The sequence below is a fragment of the Phascolarctos cinereus genome, unplaced genomic scaffold (assembly GCF_003287225.1).
Source record: "Phascolarctos cinereus isolate Bilbo 61053 unplaced genomic scaffold, phaCin_HiC Scaffold_5;HRSCAF=322, whole genome shotgun sequence".
NCBI classification, from domain to species: domain Eukaryota; kingdom Metazoa; phylum Chordata; class Mammalia; order Diprotodontia; family Phascolarctidae; genus Phascolarctos; species Phascolarctos cinereus.
Genome location: NW_027555958.1, coordinates 304,919,354 through 304,939,518, shown reverse-complemented (window position 1 = coordinate 304,939,518; position 20,165 = coordinate 304,919,354). Strand labels below are relative to the sequence as shown.

Genomic DNA, 20,165 nt, shown 5'->3' with positions numbered 1-20,165 from the left:
ACATATACAAACACATGTAAATACATGTACACACATATTTATTTAGGGCATGTCTAATATGGATATTTGTTTTGCTTGACAATACACGTTGTGGTTTTTTTGCTTTTTTAGTGAGGCAACTGGGGTTAAGTGACTTGCCCAGAATCACACAGCTAGGAATTATTATGTGTCTGAGGTCATATTTGAACTCAGGTCCTCCTGACTCCAGGGCTGGAGCTCTATCCACTGTGCCACCTAGCTGCCCCAACAATACATGTTTTTAACAAGCGTTTTGTTTTTCTTTTGTTTTCCATTATGGAGGAGAGTTTTCAAAAAAAGACTATTGCAAAAGAATAGGAAACAGTAGGTGCCTAGTGATTTGGGAATGGCTAAACAAATAATATATGAATGTAATGGATTATTACTACGTTGTAAGAAATGATGAACATGAAGGATACAGAAAAGCACAAAAAGACCTATATGAACTGATATCAAGTGAAGTAAGCAGGACCAAGAAAACAATACACAAAATGACTACAACAATAATGGAAACTGAATGCTACAAAATTGTAACCACTAAGCTTGGCCCCAAAGAAGAGCTATGAGAAGACATCAGTGGAGGACCAAAGGTATGGGACGTTGCATATAATAACCAGATAGTGGGAAAGACAAAATATAACAATAAAAATTTACTTTTAAAAAAGGCTATTGCAATAGGCCAGGTAAGAGGCGATGAAGTCCTGAATCTGGTGGTAGCTGTGTAAGTGGAGAGAAGGGATGTTTATGAGAAACGCTGTGCAAGTAGAAACGTTAAGATTTGGAAGCTGATTGGATATATGGGGTGAGTGAGAGTGAGGAGTCAAGTATGACACCATATTGCTGTAAAGTAGGGTGACTAGGAGGATGACAGTGCCCTCAAAAGTCATAGGAAGGTTTTGGAAGAAGGTAGGTTTTGGGGGGAAAGATAGCGAGTTCTACTTTGGTCATGCTATAGGACATCTGGTTCAAAATGTCTAGCAGGCAGCTTGTGATGTGGGCCTGTAGGTCAAGAGAGACTATTGCTATGAAAGATCTAAGAATTATCTGCATAGATCTATGATGACTGAACCCATGGGAATTGATGAGATCAAGTGACATAATAGAGCAGAAAGAAAAAGGGGCCCAGGACACAGCCTTGGGGAATAACCATAGTGAGTGAAGACCTAGCAAAGATTAAGGAGCAGTCAGACAGTACAAAGTAGACCAAGAGAGCAGGAAATTAACAAACAAAGCTTACATAAACTTTAAGCAACTCTCAACATAATTACTCAAAAATCATCAGAGACATAAGCAATGTGAATCAATTGGGTATTACCTTCCTGCTACCCGGAGGAGCCGGGTCAAAGATCCGGGTCTGCATCTCACTCGGTAAAGCAGAATACACAGGGAGGATGATTAATTCAGGTACATCAGGACCCAGAGATTTCATGCGTTCATACAAAATCTCACAGGCAGTATCAATCTCTTCCTGACCAGTCAGAAACACCAGGATGTCACCTGTATAGAATGAGTAGTGGTATTTAGGCAGGAAAGGAACAAAAGCAAGTCAAGCAGCAGCTGGAAATTACATTTTTCATGAAAGCATTGCCCTTCAAGAGATCAGAGTTAAAGTGCTGGGGAAGAGACACATCCATCGCCAGGCATATTAGTCTAGGAGTAAAACAGTCCCATCCTCTCACCTGGTGGTTCAGTTAAATGGATCTGCATGACTGTAATCAAGCTGGCATCCAAGTAATCTGTTTCAGGTTCTTTAGTGTAGAGAATTTCCACTGGATATGTTCGGCCTGGAATGGTGAAAATGGGAGCTTCGTAGAAATACTGGGAAAATTTCACAGCATCTAATGTGGCAGAGGTAACAATCAGCTTCATGTCTTGCCGTTTCTGCACCGTCTATTAAAAAAAAGAGACTCTGGTCATATTAATACACACAACCAAAAGAGGATGGTTTTCACAACCTACAGTGGGACCGATTATCTCTCCCCAACTTGCCCCCAAGCTGCTCCCATCTGCTGGAAGATGGCACCACCAGGAGTTGTGTAGGTACCTTTTTCAACAATCCAAAGAGCACATCTGTGTGAATTGTTCTCTCGTGAGCTTCATCCAACATGATGATTGCATACTGAGTAAGGTCTGGGTCAATCAAACACTCCCTGAGCAACATCCCATCTGTCATGTACTTGATGACTGTTTCTGGACTGGTGCAATCTTCAAAACGAATAGTGTAACCCACCTGAATAGGCAAGAAATGAAACCTACTTAAACCCAAATTTCCTTCTCCTTGCAATCTTCAAGCTGGCTAAAACAGAATATCCAGATCAGCTGGTTGTCCTGCATAGCCAGATTCATTACTTTATTTGATAGTAGGGGAATACAGTAAAATCCAGATCTCCCAGCTTTTCACCAGGCCCTTCAGTAGCAGCTTTCTTTGGCCTCTTACCTCTTGTCCCAAGCAACAACCAAACTCCTCAGACACTCTTTTGGCCACTGACATCGCTGCGACCCTTCGAGGTTGTGTACATCCAATTTTCCCCCTGGATGTGTAACCTGCCTCAGCAAGGTACTGCGTGATTTGTGTTGTCTTCCCAGAACCTGTCTCTCCAATAACAATCAGAATCTGATTGTCATGAACAGCCTAAGAAGCATCAGAAACAGGTAAGAAATTGTTAATGAATTTTAACAAACACCCCTATCTGAGAGAAACACAAATGCTTTGTTTGCCCTGACTGACTCAGTGGCTGTTTTATCATTCTAGGTTATGTTCCAGTGCTAATTTCATATGGTCCAGGGGCAGCCAGGTGGCGCAGCGGACAGAGCACCGGTCCTGAACTCAGGACGACCTGAGTTCAAATCCGGCCTCAGACCAAACACTTGACACCTACTAGCTGTGTGACCCTGGGCAAGTCACTTAACCCCAGTTGCCTAAAAAATAATAAAAAAAATAAAAACAAAACAAAATAAAATAAAATAATTTCATATGGTCCAGTACTATGGTCCACTTAGCACAATGTCCTGACAAATGAGAACTCTGTTCTAGTTCCCAGGTTCAAATGTTTTCACTTTTAATAAAGAACAGGTCTTGTAATGAGACACAGATTTTAAAGAAATGTTTTCAAACAAATCATATTCCTTTAAGCATGTCTCCCCCATGTTTTCAAAATCATCTTTAGATTCCCACATGGTCTCTTCCAGAGAACCCTGCCCTCAAATGCCCTCTTGTCCTCTTTAGGTGAGCTCCTTCTCCACTTGGCCATAAAATAACTTCTCACCTGAACAAGCTGTTCTTTAAGTTTGAAGATAGGGAGACTTTCCCTTTGCTCGATGATTGAGAGCTGGGTCTTTTTACCATAAGATGCTTTGTTGCCCCCAAAAGCGTGCTTCTTCCATTCGGGGATATCATTGGGCATCATTCCAATGCCCCGCATGTTGGCAGCAATTTGCCTCCCATCCACTAGAGAGAAAAACAAACCACTGAACATGTCACCAAACAGACTTCTCAATACTGCCTGCAACCCAGGGTACCAGATTAACATGACAGGTGAGCACAACACATGCTGCCGCCTCAGTCTAACCAAAACCTCTGCAAATCTAATTATTAGCTTAGATTTCTTAAAGCCTGGCCTTCTAGAACCAGGAAAACAAAGCTGACGATGACTATGATAATATAAATGGCAACGACACTAACAGGCAACAGACTGTTTTACACACAAAATGGCCGAATGCTCAAACACCCTTTTTCCTACTCTAGGCAGAAAAATAGTGGGTTTGGATTTGCTACAGACGCTGCCTATCACTTCTGCTATGTCAATTTGTTTTGCTAACTGTTTTTATGTTGTTACAAAAAGGTCGATGGGGGATCAGTTATTGTTAAGTGTCTTTCAAATGTACACATATATCTGTGATCTCTTCAATGTGCACATTCTCTCCAATGATGCATTTTTGTTATTCAGTCGCTTTTCAATTGTGTCTGTCTGTTCACGACCCCATCTAGGGTTTTCTTGGCAAAGATACTGGAGTGGTTTGTCATTTCCTTCTCCAGCTCATTTGACAGATGAGGAAACTGAGGCAAACAGGGCTAAGTGACTTACCCAAGGTCACCCAGCTAGTAAGTGTGTGAGGCCAGATTTGAACTCACAAAGATGAGTCTTCCTGACTCCAGGCCTCGCACTTTATCCACTGTACCACTTAGCTGCCCAAAGATGCATATCACAACCTATTCATACTTGCTCATCCTGTATAACTCTTGTTCAAGATCTCCCATAAATGCACCACAGAGAGTTTACCCAACACACTGGAAGCCTGTTTTATTTTCTCCTGACATCAGGAAGATACCAATGGCATGCTCACACAACCCACCTGTCATTCTTCATGCCTGCCACATGACCAGCCTATATTTCCCTATCATACATTTCACTGATAACATCTTTTACTCCTGTTCTTCCTCCTTCACTAAGGTTATATGCTGAAGCCCACTCACACACACCATGTACCTGTCTCCATTATACTCTGTGTGATAATCATTTTCAACTCTCTAGAACCTGATGAATTTCCTGTCTTGTAGTCCTACTACATTGGTAAAATATCAGTAATAAAAAGATGGCCTGTTTCCAGGAGAAGTCTGAGATCATTAAAGACCTATGCAATTTCCTGAAGCCAATCCAGGCCTCCCTCCTAGCCCAGATGCGTGTGTATGTATGTGTGTATGTGCATGCACACATGCACACTTAGATGGATAACCTTTAAAGAACAAGATCAGGCAAGAGACATTCTTCATCCACTTGTTCTTTCCAATGTAGAGAATAAGGCTAAAACTCTTTTGAGGTGAGAGTTCTCTCCTCAATGCTTCAGGACTGGAAGCAATGGGCACAATGCTGAACACAAAGACAAGCCTCCTGAGGACACCTCATTAACCGGGAGGCATCCCTCCTCACCCTGGACTCTGCACTGATCTCCTCTCACACAGCGGCAAACACCTCTGGTGAGGATTCACACCCTCATGCTCCACCTGCTGATTTTTATTATGTCATGCAAGGAATTTGGAATGATTTTGAATATGGAAAAGGAGGCACCTTTCTGGAACAAAGTCCTTAAGGAGGTGTTCTACTCTACTGAATCAAATGCTGTTTCACAATTTTTTATAGCATTCAGGAAATGATAGTGGTATAAAAAAACATCAAAAGAAAATGTTCGATTCCAACAACAAAAATAAAAGTAGGTACCTTGACTATGGGCCATTTTCCCAAACAAATAAACCTCTTCCAGAACACCACCCCTATCAACAAAGGCTTAGCTTCAGTTTTAATCATTTACAAAGATGATCATATTTTGAATGAATTCAACAATGAAATTAAGACCCATCAAAAAAAAATAATGGCATTAATTTCCAACCTGGGCCATTCATGGCTTTCTTCTAACCTAGGGAGCCTCAACAAGAGAACCCCCAATAGCACTCCTCCCCCAGGGTCATACCATCAGGCAGAGGATCCACCCAGTGTTTATTGAGTCCCATAGGGATGGAGTCCATCTCTGCTTCCCGCTGGGCCTGTTTGAGCTCTCTCCTTTCTTTGGCCAAAGCACTCTGCATCATTGCTGCTTGGGACAGGGAGCCATCAGGATTCTAGGAGAATGGGAGAAAAAACCATGAGAATTCTTGTTTGAGGTCCTACCCCACCCAAGCAGTATAGCCTTCAACTCCCCCTACTAGACTTTAAGTTCCCCAGGAGCAGGGATGGAATCATAGCTAAACTGTATCTTCCCCAGCACCTATCCTGTACCCAGCAGACCCTAAGAAAAGCTTTGATGAACTGAAATGTGGCCTACCTTTTAGTAGCAAAATGAACCCTTTAAAAATGTTCTGAAGTTTTAAGATAATTATTCTATTTTTCAAGATGCCAGAGAATGAGGTGTGACAGCAGTGACAATAAGACAAACAACATGTGAATGATAAAATGTGCTAAAGATTGGCACCTTCAGAATTCATTGGACCTTGACTCTTGGGAAATGTCTGGCTGCAGCATCAGCTCCAAGAATGATGGCTTACACAGATAAAATAACCAGCTTTAAGACTATATTCTGACAGTGGAAACAGCAGTAGCAGCATCTTCGGGAGCTCTCAGCACAGAGGCAGTAAGAGGGTGGGGAGTGGGGATGGTGAGAAAAGAGATTTCAGCTGGCACTGATTGGTAACTGATTGTAGCTGGCACTGATTGATAACTCTATTGCCCATATGCAGTTCTAGGCTAGAACTTACTCCATCAGGGGAGAAAGGACCTTTCCTGGGCAAAGACCAGCATGCAGACCACAAGAGCAGTAACCACACCTCTCCTCAGATCACAGCACCTTGGAAGCACTAAAAACTTGCAGACCCCCAGAACTGGCTCTGAAAGTAGTATAATAAAAAAAGCCTAACGCTTGGCACAGTGCCTCCTCACCCCCAGGAGAGGAAAGTGCAAATTTAACATAAAGTTCAAAGTCAAGAAATAAACTGGAAAATGAGCAAACAACAACAAAAAAGAATTTGACCATAAAAAGCAACAATAGTGCCAGGGAAGACCAAGACATGAACTCAGAAGATAACAACGTGAAAACAGCTATAAGCAAAGCCTCAGGGAAAATGATAATTGGACCCAAGCCCAAAAACTCCTAGAAGACTTCAAGAAGTAGAGGAAAAATGGGGAAAAGAAATGAGTGATGCAAGAAAATTATGAAAAGAGAATTAACATCTTGGTAAAAGAGGCACAAAAAAACACTGATGAAAATAACACCTTAAAAAACAGAATTGGCCAAATGGTAAAAGAGGCACAAAAACTCACTGAAGAAAAGAACTCCTTAAAAAGCAGAATAGGCCAAATGTAAAAAGAGGTACAAAAGCTCACTGAAGAAAATAAAAAACTAGAATTGGGCAAGTGGAAGCTAATGACTCTATAAGACATCAAGAAAGAATAAAACAAAGTCAAAAGAATGACAAAATAGAAGAAAATGTGAACTATTTCATCAGAAAAACAACTGACCTAGAAAATGGATCAAGGAGAGATGATTTAAGAATTATTATACGACCTGAAAACCATGGTGAAAAAAAGAGCTTTGACATTATTTTTCAAGAAATTATAAAGGAAATCTGCACCAGGTATCTTAGATCCAGAGAGTAAAACAGAAATTGAAAGAATCTACCAATCTCTTCCTCAGAGAAATCCCAAAATGAAAACTCCCAGGAATATTATAGCCGAATTTCAGAGTTTCCAGGTCAAGGAGAAAATACTGCAAGCATCCAGAAAGAAACAATTCAAATACCACGGAGCCACAGCAAGATCATACAAGATTTAGCAGCTTCAATGTTAAAGGAGCACAGGGCTTGGAATATGATATTCCAGATGTCAAAGAAGCCAGGATTACAACCAAGAATCACCTAGTCAGCAAAACTGAGTATAATCCTTCAGGAGAAAAAAAATGGACATTTAATAAAATAGAAGGCTTCCAGGCATTCCTAATTAAAAAAAGACCAGAGCTGAACAGAAAATCTGACATTCAAACACAGGACTCAAGGTAAACATGAAAGAGTAATCACAAGAGATTCAATAAAGTTTATATTCCTATATGGGAAGACGATACATTCTAAGAACTTTATCACTGTTAGAGTAGGTAGAAAGAGTCTACATAGACAGAAGGCATGAGAGTGAATTGATTATGTTGGGATGATCTCAAAAAAAAAAAGGTAAAAAAGAAGGATGCAATGGGAGGAGGAAGGAAGAGGTGGGATAGGGAAATTCTTCTCATATAAAAGAGGTGCACGAGGAAGAACTTTTATCCATAAAACAGAAGCAGATAACAGAAAACAAAATAGATTAGAAACCAGAATTCAACAATATGTTGTTTACAAGAGATACACTTGAAACAGAAACACATAGAGTTGAAATAAAGAGTTGGAGTAAAATCTATTATACTTCAGCAGAAATAAAAAAGGCAGGGGTAGCAATCACAATCTCAGAAAAAACAAAAACCAAGAAATAATTAGGGAAACTATATTTTACTAAAAGATACCACAGACAATGAATATTAAAAAATTTTATAGCGAATTTTCTGATAAAGATCCCATTTCCCAAACATATAAGAAACTGAGTCAAATTCATAAAAATAAGAGCCATTCCCAACTGATAAACAGTCAAAGGATATGAACAGTTTTCAGAAAGATATGAAAAAATGCTTTCATTGTTGATTAAAGAAATGCAAATTAAAACAACTCAGAGGTAATACCTCTCACCCATCAGAAATGACAAATGCTGGAAGGGATGAGGGTAAACAAGTTTACTAATGAACTGTTGGTGGAGTCGTGAACTAGTTTAACCATTCTGGAACTATGCCCAAACGGCTATAAAACTGTATATCCTTCAATCCAGCAATACCACTACTAGATCTGTACCCCAAAGAGATCAAAGGAAAAGGATCTATTTATACAAAAATATTTATAACAGCTCTTTTTGTGGTGACAAAGAACTTGAAATTGAGGGGATACTTATCAGTTGGGGAATGGCTGAACAAGTTGGGGCATATGATTGTAATGAAGCACCACTGTGTTATAAGAAATGATGAGGGGTGTGGTTTCAGAAAGGACATGGCAAGACCTATATGAACTGACGCAAAGTAAAATGAAAGGAACCAGGAGATCATTGTGCACAGTAATACCAATGTTATAACAATGATCAACTGTGAAGGATGTGGCTATTCTGATCAATACAATGATTCAAGTTAAGTGCAAACGAAAAATGCTATGAATGACAAAAAAATGCTATCCATCTCCAGAGAGAGAAATGATGAACTCTGAGCACAAACTAAAGTATAATTTTATTGCTTTATTTTCTTTTTCTTTTGCAATATGGCTAACATGGAAATAGGCTTTGCATAATTTCATATGTATAACTAATACCTTTTTTTTTTGCCTTCATGGTGGATGGAAAAGGGGTGAAAGAGAAGGAAAGAATTTGGAACTCAAAATTTAAAAAGAAATGAATGCTAAAAATAAATAATAAATTGGGGGGAGAAGGAGACTGTATTCTTTTGTCCTAAAAGAATGAAGTCCCTTTGAGGTTTCCAGGTTAAGTCCAACATTTCTCACCTTGACAATTTTAATGGGGCTCATGTCCATGCTTTGTTTGGTGTGCCCTCTCAGGAATGGAGGTTCTTCCTCAACCAGTTCAATCTCCAAGTCTTCATCTAAAATTCCCACAAAAAGAAGATTGAACAAAAGAAGAAACCCAGATTCTTTTCACCAAAACCTAGGAAACACTTATAAAAAGAAACCACCATCACCAAGCCAAAGGCCTAAACAGTAATCAGGTTCAAAAGAAAGCAGACTTTCAACTAATTGGTACCTAAAGGAATAAAAACAATTTCTTTCTTTCCCCCTTCCCTTGCTCTTCAGAGGGTTGGCATACATCTCAATCTAATTGCTTTTTGGAACTTTTACATGAAATCAAGCATGTTGAAAATGCTTTTCTGAGAGTATTTATTTAGCACTTTCAAAATATCTTTTTCTAATATAAACCAAGCTACAAATTGGCTAGTCCTATACACCTCAATTTGAAAATACTTTCTCGATTTTTTCTAGTCTAACCAAACCCAACTAGTTTGTTACCTTCTTCATCATCTACTTTAGGAAGGATTCCTGTCTCTTCATCAAAGTCTGGAAACTCTTCTTTGGAAAGTACATTGGCTGCAATCATCTATACAGAAGGCAAACAACATCATTTGTAGTTTGCTGGTATAGAAACTAAGTAAAGGTGAATACACAGCTTTCTAACGAAGACCTGAGGTCATTTCTCCTTCACCTCAAGAAGTCAGAGCCCTTGTTCTTTTAGGTCTTTTTTTTTTAAACAAAGCCTTTTTAAATCTGAAGTAAAGGTAATTTGGGGGGTACTGGCAAAAATATACAAAACACTGGCCTCAGTGAAATCATCTACCCAGGCAGAGTTGGGCCAAATAGCAAAACAGAAAGAAATCTTTTGTTCTCGGTCTGACTTTGCCAATTACTATCTACGTAATCTCATATCTAAAAGAGAGCTTCATAATCTACTGAGGAGCAAATGAGAGCATATAGTAAAGTCTCTTATAAACTGCAAAATGCTAAACAAATGTGAGAGATCATTATTTCTGATTCTGCACAGTTGCTGTCAGACCTTCCTTGTCCCCCACCTTCATCTTTTCTGGAACCTACTACTCCCATTTACAAGACAAACTGCTGGCTCTAACAGTTAATAATTAAAAACAAGCAGAGGAAACACAAGAGCTCCCACCTGTTTGATCTCCCATTTCTCAGGATCTGAGATTCGAGTCAGGCGTTTCCTTTCAAGAGTGTCATCTTCTACTTCTGGGGCACTGACGAGGGAGAGGTGAGTAGGTCTATCAGGGTTCCTCATAGAGGTCTCCTCATTGGTCTCCCCAACAAGGTTCCTCCGTCGGTTTGGGTTCAGATCTTCTCCAGTATCCTGATCTACATCCTAAGGCAAACAAAAACCTCTGGGCTCACATTCCACCCTCACGTTTTCAAGGGCATTGGGTATGAAAGAGCCCAATGCCACCTCCCTTGCAAAAGACACCCTCTATTACGCTAACTACCTTTCCTGCCTTACCTTCATGCTCAGGCTGGTTTTGGTCCCAGTGAATGACAGGACTTTCACTTTAACCCTCTGGCCTTTGCTCACAACATCAGCGACATTGGCTACACGACCTTCCCGACGAAGCTCAGAGATGTGAACTAAACCTTCCCACCGTTTCCTGTGCAGTCAAAAGGAAGATACATAATTCCTAGTGGTTTTAATTGTCATTAAGGCAAAACTAAAGGAAAAAGCTTAAATTCTAGTGGAAGGGACTGAGGTGAAATAAAACTTCCTAACAACAATGGAAGTCAAGTACACTGAAGAAAGCCATCAAATCTCCTTCCCTGGGAAGCATCTTAAAAAAGAAATGAGCTCCATCTCCACCTGTGTCTCAGTAAGGAAAGGGCCAGTCTTGTCTGAAGGAGAAGAAAGGGTAAGATCTGGCAGGATATGCCAGCTTCCAAACAGTCTTTGAATAGATTAAAGAAGATTGATTGGACTAAAGAATCCTCAATCAAACTACCTAATACTTATTTTTTTTATGTAAAAAGCCCAAATGACTATAGAAGATATTCTGCCTACTACTGGAAGAGACATAAAAGGCCTTAGATGTTACCTTAGTCCCTCCAGCTGTACAAAACACCCAAACTGCATGATACTGGTAACTTTGCCATTGTAAATGTCCCCAATAGAAGGCTCTTCAGGAGGAGGGCGGTCCACATGTTTGTCTCGCCATCTGTCATTATTCTTCTCCCCATACTTATCACGGTCCTTACGGTCTTTGACAGGACTTTGACTTCTGCTCCTAGATCGGTATCTAGATTTCCCTTTATTCCTATCTCGAGTTCTAGAACGTGACCTTGATCGGGACCGGTGCCTCCGTTTGTGTTCTCTGTCTCGGCTTCGACTCCGACTCCGTTTCTTCTTTTTAGCCCTATCACTATCAGAAAAAAAAAAAGATTTTAGATAATTCAGACACATCCCACCTAATACTGTTAACAGGTTCCACAAGACAGAACATTAAAGGAAATAAAGTTAGAGGGGATAGTTAGTTGACAACAGGAGGTAAACAGGTAGTTTATAACAGGAGCAATGTTATAAATGGATAATTGGCCAAATAGCAGTACAGAGGGATCTCACAACTTTATAGTTGTGAAACCTCTATATAACTTACGAATATTCTATATGCCTCCATATAAAATAATAATATTGCAAAATGAGGTAGTTATGATAACCATACTTACGTAGGGCATATTTATATATGACACGAACCTATATGATGCTAGCTGCGAAATCCATAAATACTGGTACACGTCCAGCACCCAAAACAAATCAGAAAACTAACATACAAAAATTTTGCTTTGCTTCTCATTTCAAGACCTTTTGTTTGGAGTTGTTTCTATTTCCTTAACTTCCTAGCATTTGCTTACCAATATCTGTCAGCAAGAAGCAGCAGTGGGTGGTAAAAGTGGCCAAAAGAGTGCAGTGAAGGGCCACTACAGATCCTGAGAACTTGCTTAGAAATGTATTTGGACTGGCCTGCCAAGTAGAACTACTATCCTAAAAGAAAACCCAAAAGATATACCGGTGTTCAGAGCCTCTCTGCTTCTCATGCGCGGCAGCACTAGGCATCAGAGCTTCTAACTCTTTCAGGACATCCACAGCTACTTTCATATCATCTTCATCAAGCATGGTCTACAGGAACAACAGGGTAAGAAAAAACAGCAGTCAGAAAATACAGCCAACAAGAATAAAGATTTCCATTACAGTCCTGCTCCAAGTTTCCCTGATGGTAGCATAGAGATGACTTTGATTTCAGAGATTATATCAGAGAGAAACACAAGCTCTGATAGGCCCTACTTTTAAGCATGCCCTGAAATGCACTGTGCACCTATTATCCAAGGACGAGCCTTATTGGCTAAGCTCAGAGAGACTCATCACCAGAAGTTGGCCATCAGGTTTAAGTTTTTTTGTTTGGCCACAGAAACTCATGAAACCACCTATTAAGAGATGGATGGGGGGCAGTTAGGTCTCGCAATGGATAGAGCACCAGCCCTGGAGTTAGGAGGACCTGAGTTCAAATCTGGTCCCAGACCAGACACTTGACACTACCCTGGGCAAATCACTTAACCCCAACTGCCTTGTCAAAACAACTTTAAAAAAAAAGACACGGATTGATTAGGATCTGCCTGTATGAAAGGAGTGTTCACACTGATGAAATCACAGATCTTGACATATTGAAATAGTAGCAACAAACATTTATATTAAAATGTTTAACTGATTCAAAAGCACAGTTATTTTACGTGATCCTCCCAACAACCCTATGAAGTTGGAAACGATGGTATTATCCTCATCTTTTTCTTTTTTTTAGTATTATCCTCATCTTACAGAGAAACCTGAGGATCTGAGAAGTTCAGCAACCTGCCCAAAGTCACCAAGGCTGTACCTAGAATGTTGTTCTTATGACTCCCAGCTCACCATTCTTTGCAGTATACCCATCTGCCTTGGGTTATAGACTATAAAACCAAAGTGAAAAGGAGCCAGGAAGAATTTCCAACATAAAATAATGAGAAAGGACAAAAACGGAGCATCCAGAAGTAAAGGAGACTTCACAGTTCTGCTGTACACTGACCATTTTTAGGAATCCAAGGCCAAGGGAGCACACTTGACAAAGGACAATCAGTATAATGAGGGAGATGGAAACTACATCATGGGTAGAATGGTTGAAGAAATTTTGAGGTATCCAAGAGAAGAAAAGACTTCAGAGAGGATACAATGACTCTTTTCAAGTATCTGAAAAGCTGTCATGTGGATGAGAAATGAGTTACAATTATTAAATGGGATGGGCTGCACTATGAAGAAACAAGCTCCCCATCACTGACATTATGTACTAGCCGGGAAAAACTAAAACAGGATGTCAGAGAGATTATGGAATTGGGGGGAGGTGAAATTAGACAACTTTTGACTCTAAGATGATATTATTCTAGATGATTAATAGACATAAAAGTTCTTAGAAAGCTTTTCTTATGTTCTCATGCTCTATACATCTCTGTATAGATGTATAGAACTTAACACCTACCCCAGTTCTATGGTTTTCAATTAATGGCAAAAATTTTACCAACGTGGGACCTGAGAAACACACAATTATCGAAGTGAAAAGAACATGCTTTACTTCTAAAATATCATGCATACCAGACCACTGGTTACTTTTAGGGCTATGTTAAATATCCCAAAGGTCTCCAAAACACGTTCTCTTACTGCAGCTGACAAATCAGAATACTAGAAAAATTAAATATACACTAGACAATGTAACCAAACTTCATATATGCTGTTAAATATTAGTTCTCATAACTTTTCCATATCTCTAATTGCTTCTCATGGTCCCTAATTTAATTAACCCTCATCAAGTTTTCTTAGGTCCTTTAATGTTTTTATTAATATTTTCTAAGAATGAAAGCAATAAGAGCAAGTGGAAACATTTGCATAAAAATTGCTAAAAACTCATATGGTCCCAAAAGCTGGGCCTCAGAGGGCGTCAGTACCCGGATTGCAGGATTGTCTGGTCGGCAAAGTGCTGGGAACAGGTCCTTAAGCTTCTCCTTTTCTGTCTTTGGTTTAACAACTGGATCTTGTTTCATAAAATAGAAAGGGAGGAAAACACACAGTAAAGTAGATTTAATCTTTTCAGTGATTAAAAGAAACCTGCATAACACTAAACATGAAATACACATCAACATTTTCAACACCAAATCCAACCAAATTTCCCTAACCAGAAAGGGTTTCTAACAAATAGCTTTCTTCCCCCCAAAAAAGGTAGAAAAGGGGACACCCTCTTCTCCTGCCCTGAGGAAGTGAAAGAGCAAATGATCCCACTTCATCATTCCAGCAGCCCTGGTCACTTCAAATTGTGAAAGACCTAGTCTCAGACCTCCCCTACAGCACTGCTACACACACACACACACACACACACACACACACACACACACACACACACACACCCACACACACACACCCACACACACCCCCACACACACCCTTCTCCCACATGCCTGCCCACCCTTGTCCTGATCTGACACAAGGACTGACAAAGAAAATCTATCCCTACCACTACTCCCAAACACTACGTCCATCTCCCCATGTGCCTGATCCCTCAACAGGACTGGGAGTTAGGGGGGGACAAGGAAAGATGAATTCCTTTTTGGCTCTAGCACAGGAGTTCTTACTTAACCTGGGGTCCATGAACTTAAAAAAAAACCCACAATACATATTTCAGTGTAATTGGTTTCTTTTGTAATCCTATTTGTTTTATTTTATAGTTTTAAGCATATCATTCTGAGAAGGGGTTCATATGTTTAACCAGACTGCCATGGGGCCTATGACAAAAAAAAATTAAGAACTACCCCATCAAGCAAGAAAAAGATTAAAGATATCCCCACTTTAAAGTTTCCTAACATGTCACACTGCAACCAATATGTGTCTTCAAAATGTCCTCCCCATATATCCAACTTTTCTTTCCCCAAATCCCAGCTCCTCTCAGACTGAGAGATATTTGTAAACCAGCATCATTTTAAATGGGGGGAAAAACCCTAAAAAAAATTTTTTAACCTCTAAATGTTTCAAATTCTTGTTATCTCACCCATAAGTAAAGTCTATTTATATATACATATACCTATATATGTATGTGTATGTGTATATCGATATCTATATATACACACACCCCTATATATACAAATATATCACAAAGTCATTGACTTACAAAATACTAAGTAGATTAGGGGAGGGAGAAAAATTAAGTTTGTACAACTTCATTATGTACTGCTTATTTATTGATGGCTGCTATCACTTTAATTTTGTCTCAGGCAACATGGAAAATTTAAATAGCAGGAGCCCAAGTTCAAAATCTGCCAACAAGATACCACCAAAATATGTTTCAGGATTCTTGGCTCTAAAAGACACTGTGAGAGCCACAGTCAGTTCAAAGCAGGGCTTACCTTTGTTAGCAGAAGGTTTTGCTGGGGGCCGCATGGTCTGTATGAGACGTAATAAATTGCTTATAAGAGAGTCCTTTGAAAGCAAGCATAGAATAAGAGTCTCTGTGTTTCTGTTCAAATACACTTAAAGAATGTCAACAGAATGAACATATATGCTAAAGGAAATATACATCTATCTTCTCCACTAAATTGGAAGCTTCTTGAAAGCAAGGCCTATGCCATATTTATACAGTGCACTACTCATAGCAGATGCTTAATAAATGTCTGTTAAATGGGTTGAGTATAGTTGTGAGGAGGCTATATTCCTCAGTTTAACACACTGAGGTAAATGCAGCACTAGATAATATGCCAACCTGCCAGATAGCTGGATACTAGCAGAGAACATTGCACCCTCAAATGTTATTGTATGCTCAAAATAATCAAATTAAAGAGTAGTTATAGAATTCTTTAGACAAGGTACCCAAAGTTTTATGTTTTTAGATCTCCTAAAACCATTTTTCATAGTTTACAGCCACCTCCATACAGTCTAGCATTCTGTTTCTGTTCAGAAGAACTGGATTACTGCATTCACACAATAAGGATGCAAGAAACTGCCACAAAGACTTAATGATGGAAACCCTGTTCTATCTAACTGGAAAGCTGCTCCAGGAAGCCAAATTAAACTGAATAAATGACTGCTTGGTGGCTTGAAAACATTACTCATTCAATCTGTGTGATTGGTAAACATAAATCTCTGACCCTTCCCAACAAAAGCCCCATTTTTAATTCGAGAGTAACTTTAACAGAATGGGAAAAATCTCAAGACCATACATACTGTGAATTCAGCACCATTTTTGGTTAGGGAAGCTTTAAAAGTGTCAAAGGTTGTATTTTTCTCAGCAAGATTGATCACAAATTCAGCTGTGAAAATAAAAGTGATATTAAAATAAGAATAAAACAGAAGGACTGAGACAGGGAATCATTTCCCAGTATCATGAAAAACACTAGATTACCCTTAATAGTCCTAAATGCCAAAGATCCAGTGATAAAAACAAAAAAATGATTTACCCTGCCCAGGTTGTGTACATTATATTCCTATAAATCTGTCCATGCTAGAAGCTGCTTTTACAAAATTGTTTTCCAGGTCTTCAAGTGCACTACAACTGGGGAATAACTCTTGATTTGCCCCCTGCCCAAACCTGAGATCCTCACTCCCACAAAGCAACCAGATTGATAAACAAATATTCTGAAACAGAATATGCTAGTGTCAGAAAAAGAACACATAATATATTGTCTATTCCTCATGGTTTCCAGCAATACTGACTATACTCAAAGGAGGACAAAGCAATATGAAACAATGGAGAGTGTTAGACCAGCAGTCAGGAGAGACCTCAGTTTAACTACTAGTTTCCATCACTCACTAGATGTGTAATCCTAGACAAGTCATTTAACCTTATGCCTCAGTTTTCTCATCTTTAAAATGGAAATAATACTTGCATTACTTACTTCATAGGGCTGTGGTGAAGAAAACACTTTGCAAACCTTTAAAGTGCAATGTAAATCTAAGTTCCTTTCAAACTACATGGCCTAATCTGAAGGTCGATAAAAGGCCTATGAGACCCTAAATCACTACCATTTAACTACCAATGTAGCAGAAATGTATATATTTTGAGCTGTTCATTAATGGCCTTCAGAATATCCAAGAATTTTGACTAGGCTAACAAATGTCAGTCTGACATATCATCTAGTTAAGGTATTAGTAGATTCTGTGTACCTGATTAACAACAACAAAAAATCCTAACATCTCCCAGGTAAACGATAACCACTTTTACTATTTAAGAGAGAGGAGGAAACGGTACTAAGGGATTAGGAAGTGGGACAAATGAAATTTAGTGGAGAGGAATATGAAGAAAGAGAGAAGGAAAAGGTCATACCCAGCAAGGGGCCCAAGCAGTTTAGAAAGCAGCATAGGTACACTAGGTAGTTAGGGAAAGAGGGAAAAGCAATGTGGATATGGATTTAGAGGAGATAATTTTCATGGTCTTTTCCAGCTCCGGAAGTCTATGAATTTTAGATAAACAAAAGCCTAGCAGTCTATCCATTGCACCACCTAGCTGCCTCTAACCCCCTCATTTTACAGATGCAGAAATAAGACGCTGGGAGGAGAAATTACTTGTCCATAGTCACACAGTCAGTAAGTAATGGAAGTGGGACATACCAAGTCAGATTTTCCTGACTCTGAGTCCCGTCCCGACTCTATATCTGTGATACTAATGACGCTCATGAGTTTATGATAGATACTCACGTATGATACACATTGGAGCTCACGGATTTATGAATCTCATAAACTCATAGATTTAGAGCTGCAAGTGGCTTCACTGATCATCTTGCCCAACCTCCATGTTCCAGAGGAGGAAACTGTGACCCAGAGAAATCAGGTGATTTGTCCATCATCACACCTGTCAGAGCCAGGATCTGAACCTGGGGTCTCTGACTCCAACGCTCTTTCCCCGCAGCACTCGGCTCCTTGTGAAAGAGCCTTGCCCAAGGGGGTGGTCAGCGGCAAGGCCAGGAAGCGGGGCCTGGCCTGCCACCCCCAGTCCCGCCGCCTCCTCCCGTCTCCCTCTCGGGCTTCTTACCCAGGTCCTTGTCGTTGATCCCCAGGTGATTGTCCAGCTCGGTGCACACTTTGGACACAAGGGACAGGTACTCGAGCTTGGCGAGCTCTTCGGCGGGTCCTGGCTCGGCCATCGCGCACCACGGCCTGCCCTTAACCTAACCCCGACTTCTTCGGCCCAAGACTCCGCCGGTTCGCTACTTCTACTTCCGGGTCGGCAGCTGCCCCCGCCTCTTTGTTTACCTTTCCCCGAGGCGGTGTCCAATGAGCGCACACCGGAAGAACCATAGAGAATCTACAGGAAGTGCGTGGAAAGGCCGTCAGCGCGGGCATGGGTTACAGCTCCCCGAGTGGTCGGCGGTGAAACAGACGCGAGCCGGCAAGCTTAGGAAACGTTCGCCACAGGCGCAGTTCCCACAGCTGGGCTGCAGAGGACGCCAGAAGATCGCAGCGCGTGCCGCGTCTCACACCTTCCCCCGCCCACCCCGTCCTCCTCCGCTGGTGGACCCCAAGCTGCTGCGCAGGCGCAGGCAGAGCGAGGCCGGGGGGGGGGGGGGCGGGTAGGGAAGAGGCCCTGGGTAGGGAAGGACCAGGAGGAGAGAGGAGTTCCCGAGTTGGGGGCCGGGAAACTTCGAAGCGGCCCCGCTCAACTCTGGGGGTCCCCCAGGCTATGTCCTGAGCATCTCTCTCTTCTCACCGCATTCCCTCTCTCTGTGACCTCATCAACTTCCGTGGGTTCAGCAACCATGTCAAAACAGATGATTCCCGGGTGCATCAATCCAGCCCAAGCTTCAATTCTGCATCACTAAGAGGCTGACGTAATGGACTCAGCGCTGGACCGGGACTCAGGAAGGCCTGGATTCAAACCCTGCCTTGGATATTTACTGTATGACCTTGGGCGAGTCACCTAACCTCTCTGTGCCTCGGCTCCCTGTACAGTGAGAGAGCGGGGCTGGCTCTACAGACTCCAAAGCCCATTCCAGAGCTAAATCTGTGCTCCTGAGCAAGTCATTTAATTTCTCTGTGTGTCAGTTTCCTTATCTTTTAAATGGGCGTTAGGAGAGAAGGTATTGATGGACTAAAAGGTCCTTTGCAACACTAAATTTATGATCCGGAGCAAGTCACTTGACCTCTCTGCGCCTCCATTGTCTTATCTGCATAATGAGAAAGTTGAACTCCGTGGCCTCCAAGGTTTCTTCCAGTTCTAAATCTGTGATCTTATAACCATGGGCAAGTCACAGCCTCTCTCATCCTCAGTTTCTTCATCTATAAAATGGGAGTGATAATAACACCTACCTTTCAGGGTTGTCGAAAGGTTCAAATGAAATAACATAGGCAATGCACTTTGCAAACACTTAAAAGTGTTACATAAGTGCGGTTACATAAGTGCTAGCTATTGTTATTAGTGGACGATTCAAACTGAATGTCCTGTAGGCATCTCAAGCTCAACATGTCAGAAACAGTATTCATTGTCTTTCCCCCACAAAACCCATCCCTCTTCAAACTTCCATATTTCTTTTGAAGGTACCACCATTCTTCCAGGAGACGTACTATCATTTGTTTTGCACCGGAACCCAAAGACTACTGGTTCTTTATATCCTACTTACAATTTTATGAATTGCTTTCCCCATTAAAATGTGACCTTCTGAAGATCAGGGACTGTCTTTTCTATTTCTACATACAGTGCTCGTCACAGTGCTTTGCACATGGTAAACATTAATAAATTCCTCATTCATTCCAACCATCCAGGTCCATAACCACAGAGTCATCTTGTTTGCTTAGTCTCCTTCACCCCACATGTAAAATCAATTACCCAGTCTTGTTTATTCTATCACCTTGGCATCTCTCACATCCAACTCCTTCTCTCTACTCATGGCAGCCACCACCACCCTGGTTCAGGTCCTCTTACATGGAGTATTATAAAAAGCTTCCTAATTGTTGTGAAATTGTATGTGTAATGATAAAGAGCTGACC

General features: G+C 40.7%; 1 protein-coding gene across 2 annotated transcripts in view; it reads right to left on the bottom strand.

The window, feature by feature from the left end:
* The window catches only part of DHX8 (DEAH-box helicase 8), a 31,301-nt gene extending 12,897 nt beyond the window's left edge, over window positions 1–18,404 (bottom strand). Inside the window, exons 1-16 of one of the 2 annotated variants that reach the window (XM_020972628.2) lie at window positions 18,214–18,404; window positions 16,410–16,495; window positions 15,596–15,668; window positions 14,147–14,232; window positions 12,190–12,299; window positions 11,221–11,544; window positions 10,638–10,782; window positions 10,302–10,505; window positions 9,644–9,731; window positions 9,125–9,222; window positions 5,485–5,632; window positions 3,285–3,466; window positions 2,456–2,650; window positions 2,063–2,248; window positions 1,698–1,908; window positions 1,334–1,515 (exon numbers count right to left, since the gene is read on the bottom strand). In XM_020972628.2, coding sequence (XP_020828287.1) covers window positions 1,334–1,515; window positions 1,698–1,908; window positions 2,063–2,248; window positions 2,456–2,650; window positions 3,285–3,466; window positions 5,485–5,632; window positions 9,125–9,222; window positions 9,644–9,731; window positions 10,302–10,505; window positions 10,638–10,782; window positions 11,221–11,544; window positions 12,190–12,299; window positions 14,147–14,232; window positions 15,596–15,668; window positions 16,410–16,495; window positions 18,214–18,325 — 2,430 coding nt within the window. In that variant the 5' untranslated portion in view covers window positions 18,326–18,404. Of the gene's footprint in view, window positions 1–1,333; window positions 1,516–1,697; window positions 1,909–2,062; window positions 2,249–2,455; window positions 2,651–3,284; window positions 3,467–5,484; window positions 5,633–9,124; window positions 9,223–9,643; window positions 9,732–10,301; window positions 10,506–10,637; window positions 10,783–11,220; window positions 11,545–12,189; window positions 12,300–14,146; window positions 14,233–15,595; window positions 15,669–16,409; window positions 16,496–17,879; window positions 18,102–18,213 lie in introns of those variants that run through there. The other variant, XM_078156061.1, reaches the window with a different exon arrangement.
* Window positions 18,405–20,165: the final 1,761 nt, after the last annotated feature.